This window comes from Anas platyrhynchos, chromosome 33, assembly GCF_047663525.1.
Source record: "Anas platyrhynchos isolate ZD024472 breed Pekin duck chromosome 33, IASCAAS_PekinDuck_T2T, whole genome shotgun sequence".
Taxonomy (NCBI): domain Eukaryota; kingdom Metazoa; phylum Chordata; class Aves; order Anseriformes; family Anatidae; genus Anas; species Anas platyrhynchos.
Window position 1 is genome coordinate 4,152,640 of NC_092618.1, and position 15,098 is coordinate 4,167,737.

The window sequence follows — 15,098 nt, forward strand, 5'->3', positions numbered from 1 at the left end:
CGTACGTCCTGCGGGAGCTGGCAGTTTGGGGGTAGATGGGCACAGGGCTGTGCCTGTGTGCCTGAAGGGGCACACGTAGCCCTGCTGGGAGCAAGGTTTCATCTGGGAACTCACAGCCAAGCGACGGATGCAGGTGTCTTCGGTGTCTGCGGTGTACCAGTTGCGCAGCGGCAAGTCTTTCATCATGATGTTTAAAACCCTCTCCAAGGTCTGCGGCATGGCCAGGATCACCTCCCACATGGCCAGGTCAGTGCTGCAAGCCCAGAAGACTCTGTCAGTGAGGCTGCCTCAGCCGCAGGGCCACAAACTGGGCCAGCCCCAGAGGACCCAGGCTGTCCTGCAGCCCCTGTGACTTGGGGAGCACTGAGGGCCCAGCCTGGGCAGGCAGGAGGGGGCTGAGCTGGTGTTCCCTGGGGGCAGGGGGACTCTGGGCTGCCTTGGACAGCTGGGCTGCTGCAGCCCTGGCTGGCCCAGTAGGGCTGGAACACATTGGTGGGAAGGAGGGCTGTGCTCCTTGGGGACGTCCTGCTCTTTGCCATTGGTGTGGCAAGCAGAGAGTCTCCAGGTGCATCTCCCGACGCGGAACAAGCCCTCAAGGATGTTAAGGCCAGGACCTGTCACGTGGCGGAGAGAACTGCAGCAGGTTCTCGACTTCTTCCCTGGACATCATGTTGGTCATCTGGAGAAGCAGGGAGTCCAGGCACTGCCGCGCCGATGCCGTGTGGATGCTGCCCAGGTTTCTCCTGATGCGCTCCATGATTGTTGGCACCTTGGGGGACAAAGTGGGAATGGTGTTGCCAGCAGACCGCAGCCATTGCCACAGCTGCCACTCAAACTTTGGCCCCTTCCATTGCTCTCTGCTGGCTTCAGGTGGCTTCTGGAGCCCAAGAGACCCCGATGTGCGAGGGAGGCAGGGAGGGAGGCAGGGACGGAGAGAGGAACAACGCCTGGAAGAGCTCAAGGGCAGGGCCATGGCCACAGGCCACTTACATCTGTCAGCCAGTAGTCAGGGACCTCCAAGGCTGCGTCCAGCACGCTGCAGGCCCCCTGCTTGTCATGGATGCTGGAGTCTTGTAAAGCTTCAAGGGCTGTGAGGACGATGTCCAGCCTCTCAGCAGGGAAGAGATGTCCTCCAAACCACTGTGGGAAGAAGGAGGAGCGAAGACATGCCTCACTGAGTGTCCCAAGGGTGCTGCTTAGCTGAGCAGCAAGGGCAGCTCTGGAGAGAGGGCCCTCGGGGGAAGGGGTGAGGATGGGGCATATGGGGCCAGAGTGCTGGCCCTGCAGGTAACCAGGGCTTGCTGGTGGCCAGGAGGGCTGGAGCTGCTGCCGGGACACAGGGGAGCAGCCTTCGCATAGCCCCAGCCTGGGGACAAGAGGAACCCTCTCAGCAGGGCGAGTGAGGCCGTGCCAGCCCCACCGGTTCTGGACCCCTTTGCTCACACGAGATGCCTGCTGATGCTGCGGACAAGATCCCCAGCAAGGCCAGAGCTCATTACCTTGGCAATTTCACACGGAGTTGATGTTGTAGGAAACGGGTATGCTGTGTCCTCCAAATTCTTGTGTCTCTCTGCATAATTTTTCATGCCGTTTGTCTGTGAGCTTTCTAAACAGGGGGCAACACCAAAGAGTCAGTAGGGAAGAGCATCTTTGCCAACAAGCTTGCCAAATGGTGAAAAGCACTTTCACTAGGAATGGCTGAGGAGGGAGGCTCAGACCCACGGCGAGGAGAGTGGTGGGCAGGGATGTAAAGCACAAGGTGAGGAGTGCTGGGAGCAAGAGGGACCTCAGGGATGATGCAGAAGGAGGAGAAGCAATGGCGTTGGGTGCCGTGGGGGTAGCAGCGTGTCACAGACCCCCTTCTGCTCGGGGTCAGGATGTGCAGGAAGCCCCCTGACACCTGCCTTTAAGACGGCAGGGAGCAAACAGTCAGGGAGCATTCTGGAGGGCGTCACCATCCCTGGTGATGCACGGCTGGCTCTGCTGTTCACTCCTCGGGGAAGATGCCGTTTGGGAAGTGCTCATCGATTGATGGCTTAGACTGGGGGACACCACAAAACAGCGTGGTAGGTGATCTGGGGAGGGTTGGGAAGGACAGCAGCAGAGAACTGCTCCTGGACGGCAGGTGAGCGTCTAGCTTCTGCGGAAAACGATAGCCAGAATGCTGCGGGAAGCTGCTGTGAGGAGCAGAGGAGGCCAGGGAACCTGGCAGAATTCCGTGAGCAGCCTCCACCAAGCACAAAAACAATCCTTCACAATACTCAGGGAGAACAGGCAGACAAACCAGCAGATGTCTGTGTGCAGATGGACATTGCCTACCACACCTTCTTACCTCTTCCTTCTCTGACGACTGTGTACATGCGATGAAGACTTTCCAAAGCTGAGTGTCTCATGGAATCATCGCCACTGCTGAAAAGCAAGAGGTGGCCCAGCAGCTTGCCCAGGATGGGGATGCGCAGGTTGAAATCTGTGGGCTCATCGTTGCCATAGTTTTCAAAGTTCCCTAAGATCTGTTTGAGGAAGGGAGGAGAGACAAAGGGCTTAGTGGAGGCAGAGCCAGCCCCTGAGAGAGCACGGCCTGGGGAGGGAAGAGCAGGGGCAAAGGAGGGACGAAGACCCTCAATTCACAGTGCTGAGGCACTCACGTGCGTTGAGGGTTGCCTCGCAGGCACCCTTGCATGGCAGGATGCTCTGGGATGCAGGAAAGGGTGGAAAATTCCTTGTGCCTTACCTTGATCACCAAATACCAGTGGATGAAAGTAATCAGCCTCTCAATCACATTCACAGCGCTCTCACGCACAGCTGAGTTTTTGGAGACAGCAAAGTCCAGCATCACCTGCGAGGAGAGAAGTTGCTGGGGGTTGACAGCGGTCTGCAAATGTGACCTGAGAGGATTCTTTGGAAATTCTTTGGAAATGCCAAACCTTCAACATATTCTGCATCTCTATGTTGAAACTGGCGATGGGACAGTTGAGTACGAAGCCCTCCAGCATGGTGTCCATGGCTTTCATAGTCTGCAGGGAGGACAGAAGAGCATCGAATTATTTCTGTGGCCCTCCTCACCCCCAGGAGCTGGCTCTGAGCCCCTCGGGAGTTCAGGGGTGGCTTTGGGGCTAAAAAGCCACTGCGTGCAGACCTCCTGCAGCACAAGATCAGGTCGGGGAAGGGGCGAGGCTGGGAAAGCAAATCTGGGCCCCGGCCCTGCACTGGTCTCTGGTTGTGTCAGCACGGGGAAGCAAGGCAGCAGCTCAGCAGGACTGGGGGTGCCGGTACCTCACCCAGCACATACCTCGGCGTAGAGCACTCCTGTCTCTGGCACATCCGACTCCGGAGGCAGAAAGAAGACGCTCTTGAAGCACACACGCAGGAGTCTCTTCTTTTTGCCATGCAGTGCTGTCGGCACGGTGTTGCTGAAGGAGAGAGAGAGAGGAGCCTGTTGGACGCAGTGCCTCGAGGCTTATGAAGGAGGACACGGACCTCCCTTGGCCAGGCATCCCTGGGAGGGACGGGCAGCCTCCCTGCCAGCTTCAGGGCCACCAGGACATTGCCACCAGGGGCTGGGCACGCACCTGAGGAGGGCGACAGTCTCCATGGCCTTCTGCCGGAATGCTGTGCGCAAGCTGTCCATGGGCTCCTTTTCCAGCAGCGCCTGCAGAGCACAAGCAGGATGAGACCTTGGAGCCGCCGGCACCCAGCAGCAGCAGAGCCAGCGCTGCCCCAGCCCTCGCCTCCCAGGGGGCTGGTGCCGGGGGGCCTTGCCCCTTCCCCAACCCGCTGCGCATCCTCTCACCATGATGTTCTCCACCAGCTTATGTTTGCTGCAGAAGCCATGCAAGTTCAGCGGCACACCCCTCTCTGTGACACATGTGCACAGATCGCAGATTTTGCTGAGGAACAGCATCTTCTGCTCCTCGTCGTCCTGGCAGCCACAAAGACACCAACAGAGCATTAGGGGGACACCCACGGCCAGCAGGACCAAAGCCTTGAGGGGTCTGGGGCTGTGTGGGACCCCTGGAGGGCAGCGCCAGGAGCACAGCTGTGATGCAAGCGGCTGCCATTACCTTTTCTGTGCCTCTGACATACGCCCTGATGAATTCCACGGCCTTGTCTCTGCACAGTTTCCATGCCTTACCTGGAAAGGAGGAAAGCAAAGAGTGCTGCAGCGAGGGGCTGAATGCAGGGGTGAGGAGAGGAAGGGCCCCAGCCCCAGAAGGCCGTGGGGAGGCCGCGGGGATGCCCAGAGGCTGCAGCAGCTCCGCTGGGAAGAGAGGCTGAGGGAGCTGGGCTTGTGGAGCCTGGAGAAGGCTGCGGGGGGACCTCGCTGCGGCCTCCCCGTGCCCAAAGGGGCCTCCAGGAAAGCTGGGGGGGGATCTTCATCATGGACTGCAGCGACAGGACAAGGAGTGACGGCCTTAACCTCAAAGAGGGCAGGTTTCTTTCGGACAGGCAGGGATTTCTCTCCTTCACGCCCAGGGCAGTGAGGCCTTGGCGCAGGCTGCGGTGCCCCCTCCCTGGCACTGCCCACGGCCAGGCTGGGTGGGCTTTGGGCAGCCTGGGCTGGGGGGAAGCATCGTGATCGCCGAGGTCCCCCCCAGCCCAAAGCGTCCTGGCATTCTGTGGTGCTGCGGAGGAAGCTCGGCCCCGTCAGCCCAAGCGCCGCTTTACCCAGGGAAGGAGTCCTGGAGTCAGGCAGGGGTCTCTGTGTCCCCAACCCTCCCCACCCCATCCCTAAGACTCACTGCGATCCAGCAGCTGCGACTCCCCTTCAGAAGCAGCCTCTGGAGAGGGAGAAACAAGGATAAACCGGCGTCTCCTCTGGGCGGGCGGTTGCGGCATTGTGGGACGTGGGCTATGCTCGGGGACTCCTCGAAGGCCCTGTGCTCCTGCCCTGTCCGTCACTGCCGTGCACCGACACTGAGGGTCCGAGCCACGGCTGCGCTCTTATAAGGCGGAGCCCTGGGGTGTCACCAAGTGACGTCACAATGGGTGCCACTGTGACACGCGCCTGGGCTGGGTGGGCACCCATTGTGACGTCACTTGGTGACACCCCAGGGTGCTGCCTGACGCGAGCGCAGCCGTCCTGCTTCCCAGGACGTGGCTGAACACCGCTCGTTGATGGGAAGTAGAGAATAATTTTTTTTCCCTCTCTCCGTGCTCCCGCGCGGACTGATTGTTTCTTTTGTTTCGTTTTTTTTTTTTTTCCTCCCCATTCCCTTTCCATTTAATTAAACCTTTCTCATCTCAAACCTCGAGTTCTCTGTGTTGTATTTTCTCCCCCTTCCTCTTTGAGGAGAGGGGGAGTGAGAGAGCGGTTGTGGTGGAGCTCGGCTGCCCACCTGAGTAAAACCACCACACTTTGTCCCAGCAGCTGCGGTGCCTTGTGAGGGGCTGGGGCTGGGGTGGCCGTGCCCAGAGCCCTGCAGCAGCCTGTGGAGGGCATTGCCCTGGGGCCAGCCCAGCCTGGGCTGCTGGGCTGGGCTGGGCTGGAGAGAGGGCAGGGTGGTGGGGAGAGGTGGGCAGGGGCCGGGCTGGGCTGGGCAGTGCCCGGCAGAGCACTTTGTTGACTTTGATGACTTTCACCTATTTCTTTGAGGACTGTAGACACCCGTCTCTGTTCACCACCTTGCTCTCATCCCAGCATTTCCATCATTTCACCAGTGTCTCATCAACCCTCCCCAGCTGCTCCTTCTCACACAAAGCCATGCTCTGATCACAGACGCTCTTTGGGTGACCTCTGGCAACGCAGCACAACACTCTGAGGGACAGTTCTTCCTCCTCGTGGCCAGCACCAACATTCCAAAGTGCACTTTGTGGCAGTTTTTTCTCTCCTACTCTTTTCTACTACAAAAGAAAGCTCCATCAGGGTGGAACCCCCTCCTAAAGTAGGCATCCCAATCCATCAGGCTCCTTGCGGCCTGTCAGCCAACCAGACAGAAGTCACCGCACCAGCATCTTCCAAGCCATGGGCCTGCTGCTGTCCAGTCATGGACTCAAGCAGAAGGGACAGGACAACCCATATGTGGGCCTTCTTTCTGCATGGGTCCTCCTGGGTATGTAGGCAGAGGGGATCCCACAGTCAGCATGCCAGCCAGGTGCCTTTTGCTGGCCTACCAGGGCCACTGGCAGATGTCAGCCGAAAAGTACCGATCCCAGCTCTAAGTCAAGGGTGACCTGCCACCTACAGACTGAAGTGACCTCTCAGTCCCTTTCTGTGACATGATCCTGCTGCTTCCCTATCAACTGCAGAGACAGAAGTGACCCCACAGTGACCACCACAGTCACACTCCCCTGCTGGTGCAGGAGATCCTGAGGCAGAGCTGAGCTCATCAGAGCATTCTCCTCCGTCTCCCCCTTGTGACCTACTAGCTGATCAGATCCATGGCCCTTCACATTCATCTTTGAATGCCATGTGACTGCCCAGTAAGCTCACGATCCCTTCCCTGCCCAAGAGGGCAAAGCACCTAAAGGTTAGGAAAAGGGTTAAAAGTGAGAAGGTTAATGTACGGGAATAGGGGCTTTCAGTGTTAGGTGTTCGTGTATGGGATTAAGGTTTCCCTTTCTAGGTTAGAGATTAATCAAATGTGTAGTGGGAGGGTAGGGTATTCTTCTTAGGATGTGTTCTGCTTAGGGTATGTGAAAGGTCTTTGGTTGAGGGTTTTGTTTAGGTCTGCAAGGGCTAAATAGAACATTTTAATGATTGCGTTAAGGGCAGGGATCAGGGTGAGCAAGACAGTAAAGGTAGGGGAAAGGGGCTATGGGCTGACTTTTTGCTTCGAGGGATATTGCGGTCAAATATTAGAGCAGAGTATTCCTGTCAGTGTGTGGAGAAGCCTTTAGTTTTATGGAATTCAGGTTACTGGCTAAAATACGGTAATGGCCTCACGTGACTGCTTTAAGTCAGCTTTAAAGTGAGATGAAAACTACCTGATCATTCTTACATCTTCAAAACCATTAGCTTCTGCTGTCCAAGCTCCTCTTCCCTCCCCAAAATCTCACATCTCTCCTGTCTAGGCTTATCCTGAATTCACTGTATCAGTCATCTTCTTAGAGGCAGCTTTCTGATGACTTTCATGAACACAGAGTATCTGTCTTACCTCTGCTGGCTACTCTGTTCCTGAGAAAGAAGCAGCTTCTAAGCCAGCATGGAGAAGGACACAAAGGGTCTGTAGGAGCACCTTGCACAATGTGCCCAGCAGTTCTGCACCACCACAAAAGTGCACATCCTGCCTACAAGTTTTGGTTCCAGAATGGCTCCTATGGATCCAGGGTAACTTCCCAGGCCCTTATGTATGCTTCAGTTTCCCCCAGGCATCTTGAAGGCAGTAGCTGCCTCTGTGTAGAAAACTGAAAGCAGCCCTGAAGGATGACTTTAGGCAAAAGCTGACACTTCTGACATAACCCCTATCCAAGACCTCTTCCTTTATGGGGCCTACCCAGTACTTAGGAAGAGTGGAACTCACAACCTGTATGCATAGCAGGTGCCTTCTTCTGGTCTATCACTGACACTGGCAGATGTGAGCCTAAAGGCACGTATCCCAGTCAAGAGTCAAGGGATGACCTGTTGGCTACTTCAGAAAGAGCTCAACTCACAATCCACTTCACAAATATTCCCTTAGGAATGGATTAGGAATTTCTGAAGCACCACCGACTTTGTGATACAACACCTACAAAACACATACTTTCTTTCAAAATCATTAGTTTCTGCTGCCCAAACTCCTCTTCCCGCCCCCAGATCTCACATCTCTCCTGGCCAGCCTTCTCCTAACCTCCCCATATCGGTCATCTGTTTGGGAGCAGGATTCTCATGACATTCATGATCTCAGGGTATCTGTCTCACCTCTGCTGGCTACTCTGTTACTGAGAAAGAAGCAGCTCCTAAGCCAGCATGGAGCACCCTGCACAAAGTGCCCAGCACCACCATAGAAGTGTGCTGCCTACAAATTTTGGTCCCCAAATGGCTGCTTTGGATCCAGGGTAACTTTTTCCCAGGCCCTTATACATGGTTCATTTTCCCCCAGGCATCTTGGCAGTGGCTCCCTCTGTACAGAAAACTGAAAACAGCCCTGAAGGATGACTTCAGGCAAATGCTGACACCTCTGACATGACAACCCCGATCCAAGACCTCTTCCTCTTTGGGGCCTACCAGGTACTTAGGAAGAGTGAATTTGCATGAACTACATGCAAAGCAGGTAACCTGCACTTGCCTTTCAGGTACATTCAGAGAGATGAGCTTAATGGCACTGCTCCCAGCCAGGAGTCAAGCGATGACCTGTCAGCTACTTCAGAAAGAAGTCACCTCACACGCCATTAAACAGCCATTTGCTTCCAACTAGATTAGAAATTTCTGAGGCACGACTGACCCCTTATTAACATACCTACAAAACATTCTCTTTTTGGCCCTGGACCTGCCCAGGCAGTGATCTGGTTGTGACTCTTCCAGCCCAAGGCACTGCTGCTCAACTCCCAGCCTCTCTGATGCATGGGAGCCAGTTCTGTACCAGTCCGGTCAGGTGCTAGGCCAGGAGGGACCTTGCAGGCAATCTTCAAGGCCCGTGCCTGTTGGAGGTCTCTCAGCTCCTTGTGCACAGCGAAGATAACGCTCAAATCCAGAAGCCATGTGCCTGAAGCTGGCCTAGAACACACTCAGGGAAGGGCCCTCCCAGCCCCAGCCCCAGCCCCAGCTGGCGGTGCTGCTCTGCGGAGTGAGGGGGCTGTGGTGCCCAGGGCACAGGGACACTCTGCAGGGCCATGCTGGGCAGGCTGGGAGGCAGACCCAGCTCATGGGGTCACTGCCATTGCCCCAGGGCCGCAAGGAATCACGCGCCAGACTCCTTTGCTGGGGCTGTGTTGTGGTTTAACGTGGCCAGCAGGTAAGCACCACACAGCTTTTTGCTCACCCTCCCTCCTCCCTCTCTGGAATGGGGGAAAGAAATGAGAAAGTGAATCCTGTGGGTTGAGATAGAGACAGTTTATTAAGGAAGGAAAGGGGAGGGGAGGGGAGGGGAGGGGAGATATCATAACTTGTGGAAACAGACAGCTTTCCATCCGCTAGCCTTCTGTGACTCTGTACTGCAATTCCGTTCAACTGGTTACTCCTTTATTATCCAAACTCTCCTGCAACTCCTGATACTGCTAACTTGTCACAGATAGCACAATCACACGAAGGTTGAAACGTCTGCCTGCAGACATGAAAGGCTGACAGAATGGAGCATCTGACAGAATGGCTGACAGAATGGAGAATTGATGAACAGCATGACATGGAAGACAGACAGTTAGTGATGTGCTATACAACACAATTCTGAAAACAAGCACAACAGCCCCAAGATCAAAAAGATCAACATTGTGATCAGCAACTGTTAAAGCAACTGTTAAACTGATCTATTGCTTATAACAATTTACTTTTAAAATGCTCTGGTCCAATTTGTCATCTCAACCTTTGTGCTCCATGCTAGGCACCAAAAAGACTTGCAGTGGTTTGACCCAGGAGGCAGCTCAGCACTACAGATCTATTTATCCAATGCAATGAAGGAGAGAACTGGGAGAAAAAAAAAAGAAAAAAGAAAAAAAAAAGACACAAAAGGAGTAAGTTGTTATTGTTATTGTTACAGACACCAACAGAGTAAGGGCATGATACTTTTGTGTGCACATCAATGTGGGGGGGAGGATTGGGAGGGACCGTGGGTGGGGCAAAGGGTCACGGGGATCTGGGGCAGTCATGTGTATAAGAAGCTATGCTACGCAGCAATAAATTGGCACTTGAGCTAGACACGGTGTGTCTGTCTCTGGTGTCCCTGCTTGGGGAGCAGACGTCCAGGCAGCCAAGTGATGTTGTCTCTCGGGCTGGGGTAGCACGGAGAGAGACAACAATCAAAAGACAGAAAAGGTGGCGGTGATTAATTGAAAAGTGTTGGACCTAAGCATGACGTATATGGTATGGAATTAGGGGTGGATATTGTCCTAGTTTTGGCTGCGATAGAGTTCATTTTTCTTCCTAGTAGCTGGTATGTTGCTGCCTTTCGTATTTACAGAATCACAGAACAGTTTGGGTAGGAAAGGACCTTAAAGATCACATAATTCCAACTCTCCTGCCATGGGCAGAGACATCTTCCGCTAGACCAGGTTGCTGAAAGCCCCATCCAACCTGGCCCTGCTTCCAGAGATGAGGCAGCCACAGCTTCTCTGGGCAGCCTGTTCCCGTGCCTAATCATTCTCTGAGTAAACAACTTTCTAATATCTAATCCGGATCTACCCTCTTGCAGTTTAAAACCATTACCCCTAGTTACTGCTGGCTCATATTCAGCTGACTATCTACCAATATCCCCAGGAGCCTTTCTGCTGGGCGGCTTTCCACGCACTCTTCCCCCAGCTTGTGGCATTACATGGGGTTGTTGTGCCCAAGTGCAGGACCCGGCACTTTGCCTTGTTGAACTTCATCCAGTTGGCCTCAGCCCATGGGTGCAGCCTATCCATTTCCCTCTGCAGAGCCTTCCTACCCTCAAGGAGATCAACACTCTCTCTGAACTAGGTGTCATCTGCAAACTCACTGAGGGTGCACTTGATCCCCTTGTCCAGATCACTGATGGAGATATTGAAAAGAAGTGGCCCCAGTACTGGGCCCAGTGGGACACCACTAGTGACTGGCCTCCAGCTGCATTTAGCTCCATTCACCACAGCAATTTGGACCTGGCCACCCAGACAGTTTTCGACCCATTGATGCATCCATCCATCCAGGCCTTGAGCCGCCAGTTCCTCTGGGAGAATGCTGTGGGAAATGGTTTCAAAAGCCTTACTGAGGTCTAGGTAGACCACGTCCACAGCCTTCCCCTTGTCCACTGAAAGCATAACCTTATCTTCAAAGGGGATCAGATTTGCCAAGCAGGACCTGGCGTTGATAAACTCATGATGACTGGGCCTGCTCACCTGCTTGTCCTGGAAGCGTTGCGTGATGGTACTCAAGACAATCTGCTCCATGAGCTTCCCCAGCACCAAGATCAGACTGACAGGCCTGTAGTTCCCCGGATCCTCCTTCCGGCCCTTCTTGTAGACAGATGTCACGTTTGCTAGTCACCGGGTGACTGGGACCTCCCCTGATAGCCAGGACTGCTGGTCAGTGATGGAAAGCAGCTTGGGGAGCACTTCAGCCAGCTCCCTCAGTAACAACGGGTGGATGCCATCTAGCCCCCTAGACTTGTGCACATCTGAGTGCAGTAGCAGTTTTCTCAACATTTCCTCATGAGAGCTTCATTCTGCTGAAGGTCCTTATCTACCAGCTCAGAGGGCTGAGTACTAGGGGAACAACTGGTCTTGCTGCTAAACACTGAGGTAAAGAATGCATTAAGTACCTCAGCCTTTTCCACATCTCTTCTAATTCTGTTTTCCCACATCCAATAAAGGATGAAGATTCTCTTTTCCCTCCCCTCCCCTCCCCTCCCCTCCCTTCCCCTCTGCTCTCCTTTCATTATAAAAACCTTTCTTATTGTCTCTGACAGCAATAGATAGATTGATCTCCGCTAGGGTCTGGCCCTTCCAATTTTGTCCTTGCCCACCCTAACAACATTTAGGACACAGCTTCAGACAAAATGACAGCATACATGAGAAGCACAGAAAAGGTGGAATCTGGCAGCCTTCCATCCACCAGCCTTCTGTGAGTCTGTGCTGCAATTCTGTTCAACTGGTTACTCCTCTACTGTCCACAATATCTACTAACACCTCATTGATGCTATCTTGTGAGAGACAGCACAATCAGGGGGAGCCGTCTTCCTGCAGAAATTAACAGATGAAAGAATGGAGCATTCAAGGTCCAGGGGAACCTTGAGAAACTGCAGGATTTTGCCTACAGAAACCTCTTGACATTTACAAGAAGAAAAGCCTCATCCTGCACCAGAGGAAGAGGAACCCCACACATCAGGGCAGACTGGGACCCTGCTGAGTGAGCAGTGCCCAGGAGGAGGAGGGCCTGGGCACCACGAGGGATGCCATACGAGCTCACCAGGAGCTCACCAGGAACCAGGCCAACTTCCTACAGAGCTGCCTTATGAGGAGCATGGCCACCAAGAAAATGTAAGTTACCATGCTCGGCTCCGATCTGATGAGACACCACACAGCCAGCAGGGAAAGAGGTGCAGGTCTGTGAATCTCTTGGACAGCCTGGTGTGGAGAGGAGCAAGCACACTGGAAAGGCTGAAAGTCCCAACAGGCCTGAGGTCTGTGTGTCAATGGCTAGGGCTCTTGTCTCCGACAGCGAGGCCTATGAGGAGGCAGCTTCTTGTTAAAGCACCAGGGTCTCATTGCCTCCTCACCAGCCATGAACCAGGCAGGAGTCGTACCCTTCTCCTGCACTGGGCCATGGACATCCCCATCTCCTACTGCCCAGGAAGAGCCCTGAGCTCCTGTGTGAAGGGAAAGGATCTCCCTTCCCAGGAGCCTGGGGTCAAAGCCTGTTTTTCAATACATCAGTGTCACCTTCACATTTGTCTACCTGTCCTCACTGCCTCCAGTGTTCTGCTCTAATGAGCTCCAAGGGAGGCTGTGTCAGTGCCAGCAGAGTCCCCCCTCAGGGGGACACTGCAGGAAACTTGCATCTGCCTTGGATTTCTTGAGAGATTTCTTCAACGCACTCTCAGTGCCTGAGGTTCATGGGCTCATCGCCAAAGCCCCCAGAGGGCTGATTCCAATGCCTCTGCTGCTGATCTGGGCTGGGCTCCTGGGACAGGGAGAGCTCCTGGCAAGAGGGCCCTGGTGCAGAGAGACACCTCTGCCCAGGAGCAGCTCCTCTGCACAGCGCAGAAGGGCTGGGGGCTCTGACCCCCATGGGGAGAGGAGAGGAGAGAGGGGTTTGTTATAAATGGCTCAGGATTCAAATTAGGATTAAATAAAAAAATAGGATTTATTAAAAGAATATAAAGGAATAGAGGTAAGCAAACAGCGCTGGGTGCGCCGGGAGTCTCCACTCCACCAGGACGCACACCAGTTACATCAAGCAGCTGATTTTTATGCACCTAGACTAATACATATTCATTACTACTTCTAAAAAAGTAGATTATTATAATTAGCTTCTGGGGTCCAGTTCCTCCTACTGGAGCATGCGCATCAGTCTCCTCTGGGGGTCTCTAGGGGTCTTTCATGCTGAAGGCTCGTAGTCTTCCTCTCACCCTTTGTACTTACTCGGCACTATTCCAAGTTTATGGAACACTCTCTGTACACTCTCCGCAGGTCTTGTCTCCCAACCGTCCTTCAGCTTCTTTTTTCTTCCTCTTAATCTCTTGGCCCCCCTGGCCAGATACCAAGGATCTCATAACAGTCACCAGCAGTCACCAGTTATTATCAGTTGTTCTGAAACTCCCAAACAGGTTGACGACTCACGAGCAATTAAAACATTCTTTCCCAGCTATTTACAGTCATCTACATAACATCTATAGCAGTGTTAAATCAATCTCGAAGAAGACAGAAAAAAACTGTAACTGTTAGAACTAGAAGTCAGGAATAACAAAAGCAAACAGGTTCATAAATTTAAGGAGTGTTTTCTGAAGACTTGATAAATTGACTGGAATGAGGGGGAGACTGGGACACACTGCATCTGTGGTTCAAGAATTAAACTGCCAGTGCAGGGCCCAGAGGCAGACAGGATTCAAACAGAGGCAGACAGGATTCAAACAGAATTATTCTTTATGGACACGAATTTATGGACACGAATTGGAATTGTTAAAACATTCCTCACAGGTTGGAGGCAGTTGGGAGTGGGAGGGTGCTGAGAGCTGCCTGCAGGAGAAACCTGCACAGCCCTTGACAAGGTAAGTCTCTGGCTGCAGGGCCATGCAGCTGCAGCTCCTGGAAGGGTCTTGTTTCTGGGAGGGCGGTGGGCAATGCAGTAGGCTGTGAGAGTCCTGCTGGATTGCACTGCGAGGTGAGGAAGTCTGGCAGAAGCCCCTTGGAGTGGCCTAAGCCAGGTGCCCCTGACACCCTAGAAGCCTCGAACACCCTGCTGGTGATGCAGGGCTCTCTGTCAGCTGCCCCATAGCTCCTGCTGCATGGAGGTGCCCCTTGGCAGGGCCCTGGTGGTGGCAGGGTGCTGCAGGGCAGCGCTGAGCACAGCCGCATGGGATGGGGTCTGTGAGCACAGGCGGGGGAAAGAAGAGTTTGGCCAAGATCAGCAGGAACAGAGTGGCCAAGAATCCTCTAGGTACAGCATGTTGTGTGCCTGGGATACTGGAATACCCCAGCGTGTGGATATTCACCTGTCTGCGGGGTGTTTTCCTGGGCTTCAGGCTGCTCTCCAGCAGGATGCAGCTCTCTCGTGGCATCCTTGTGGCATGCAGGCGTCCCAAGGAGAAGACACCTCCTTGCTAAGGCCATGTCCGTGCTGCTGGATGTCTGTCTGTGGGCAGCTGGAGTGAGGCCTCGGCAGCCCTGGCTAGGGGGGAAGAGCTGAGATCCTGCTCAGGCCCCCAGGGCCAAGGTAAGGATTCTGTCCAGCCTCACTCGGACTGGGGCTTCTCTGCTCTCAGCTGTCTCCGTTTTTTTCTCAGCGTAACACGAGTATGATCGGTGTCCTAAGCGTTACAGGGGGAATTATAAGAAAATACAGCAAATAAAATCTCTCTTGCTCTACAGTGTGGTCGGATGAGTTGTTTGCAAAAAGACTGCATGGCTCATTGATCTGACAAGTGGACTGCACTTGAGTTTCCCCCACGGTCCTGCTTCCCTCCTGCTGCACAGCAGGAAGGACTCCTCTGGAGCCCACAGCAGCCCCTGCTCCCAGTGTCACACGCAGCCAGCACCACCCAGAGCTCAAGCAAGAGAGCTGCAGAAAGCTGCGGGCTTTCCAGGAGATGAAATAGGTTTTCCTCATTGAAGTCTGTTCTATTTTTTTTTCTCCTCTTCAAAGATACCTGTGTCCAAAGTCAGCAAATGCCCAACAGCAGCTCTGTGAGCGAGTTCCTCCTGCTGGCATTCGCAGACACGCGCGAGCTGCGGCTCCTGCACTTCGTGCTCTTCCTGGCCATCTCCCTGGCTGCCCTCCTGGGCAACGGCCTCATCCTCACCGCCGTAGCCTGCGACCACCGCCTCCACACCCCCATGTACTTCTTCCTCCTCAACCT

The 15,098-nt window shown here is 54.1% G+C and overlaps 2 protein-coding genes across 2 annotated transcripts in view; one reads left to right on the forward strand and one right to left on the reverse strand.

The window, feature by feature from the left end:
- Positions 1-9,415, forward strand: part of LOC140000112 (protein YIF1B-like) — a 52,704-nt gene extending 43,289 nt beyond the window's left edge. Inside the window, exons 3-4 of the mRNA XM_072029854.1 lie at positions 8,019-8,146; positions 8,212-9,415. Coding sequence (XP_071885955.1) covers positions 8,019-8,105 — 87 coding nt within the window. The 3' untranslated portion in view covers positions 8,106-8,146; positions 8,212-9,415. The remainder of the gene's footprint in view (positions 1-8,018; positions 8,147-8,211) is intronic.
- LOC113840577 (latent-transforming growth factor beta-binding protein 4-like) overlaps positions 1-15,098 on the reverse strand; it is a 154,434-nt gene that overhangs the window by 123,054 nt on the left and 16,282 nt on the right.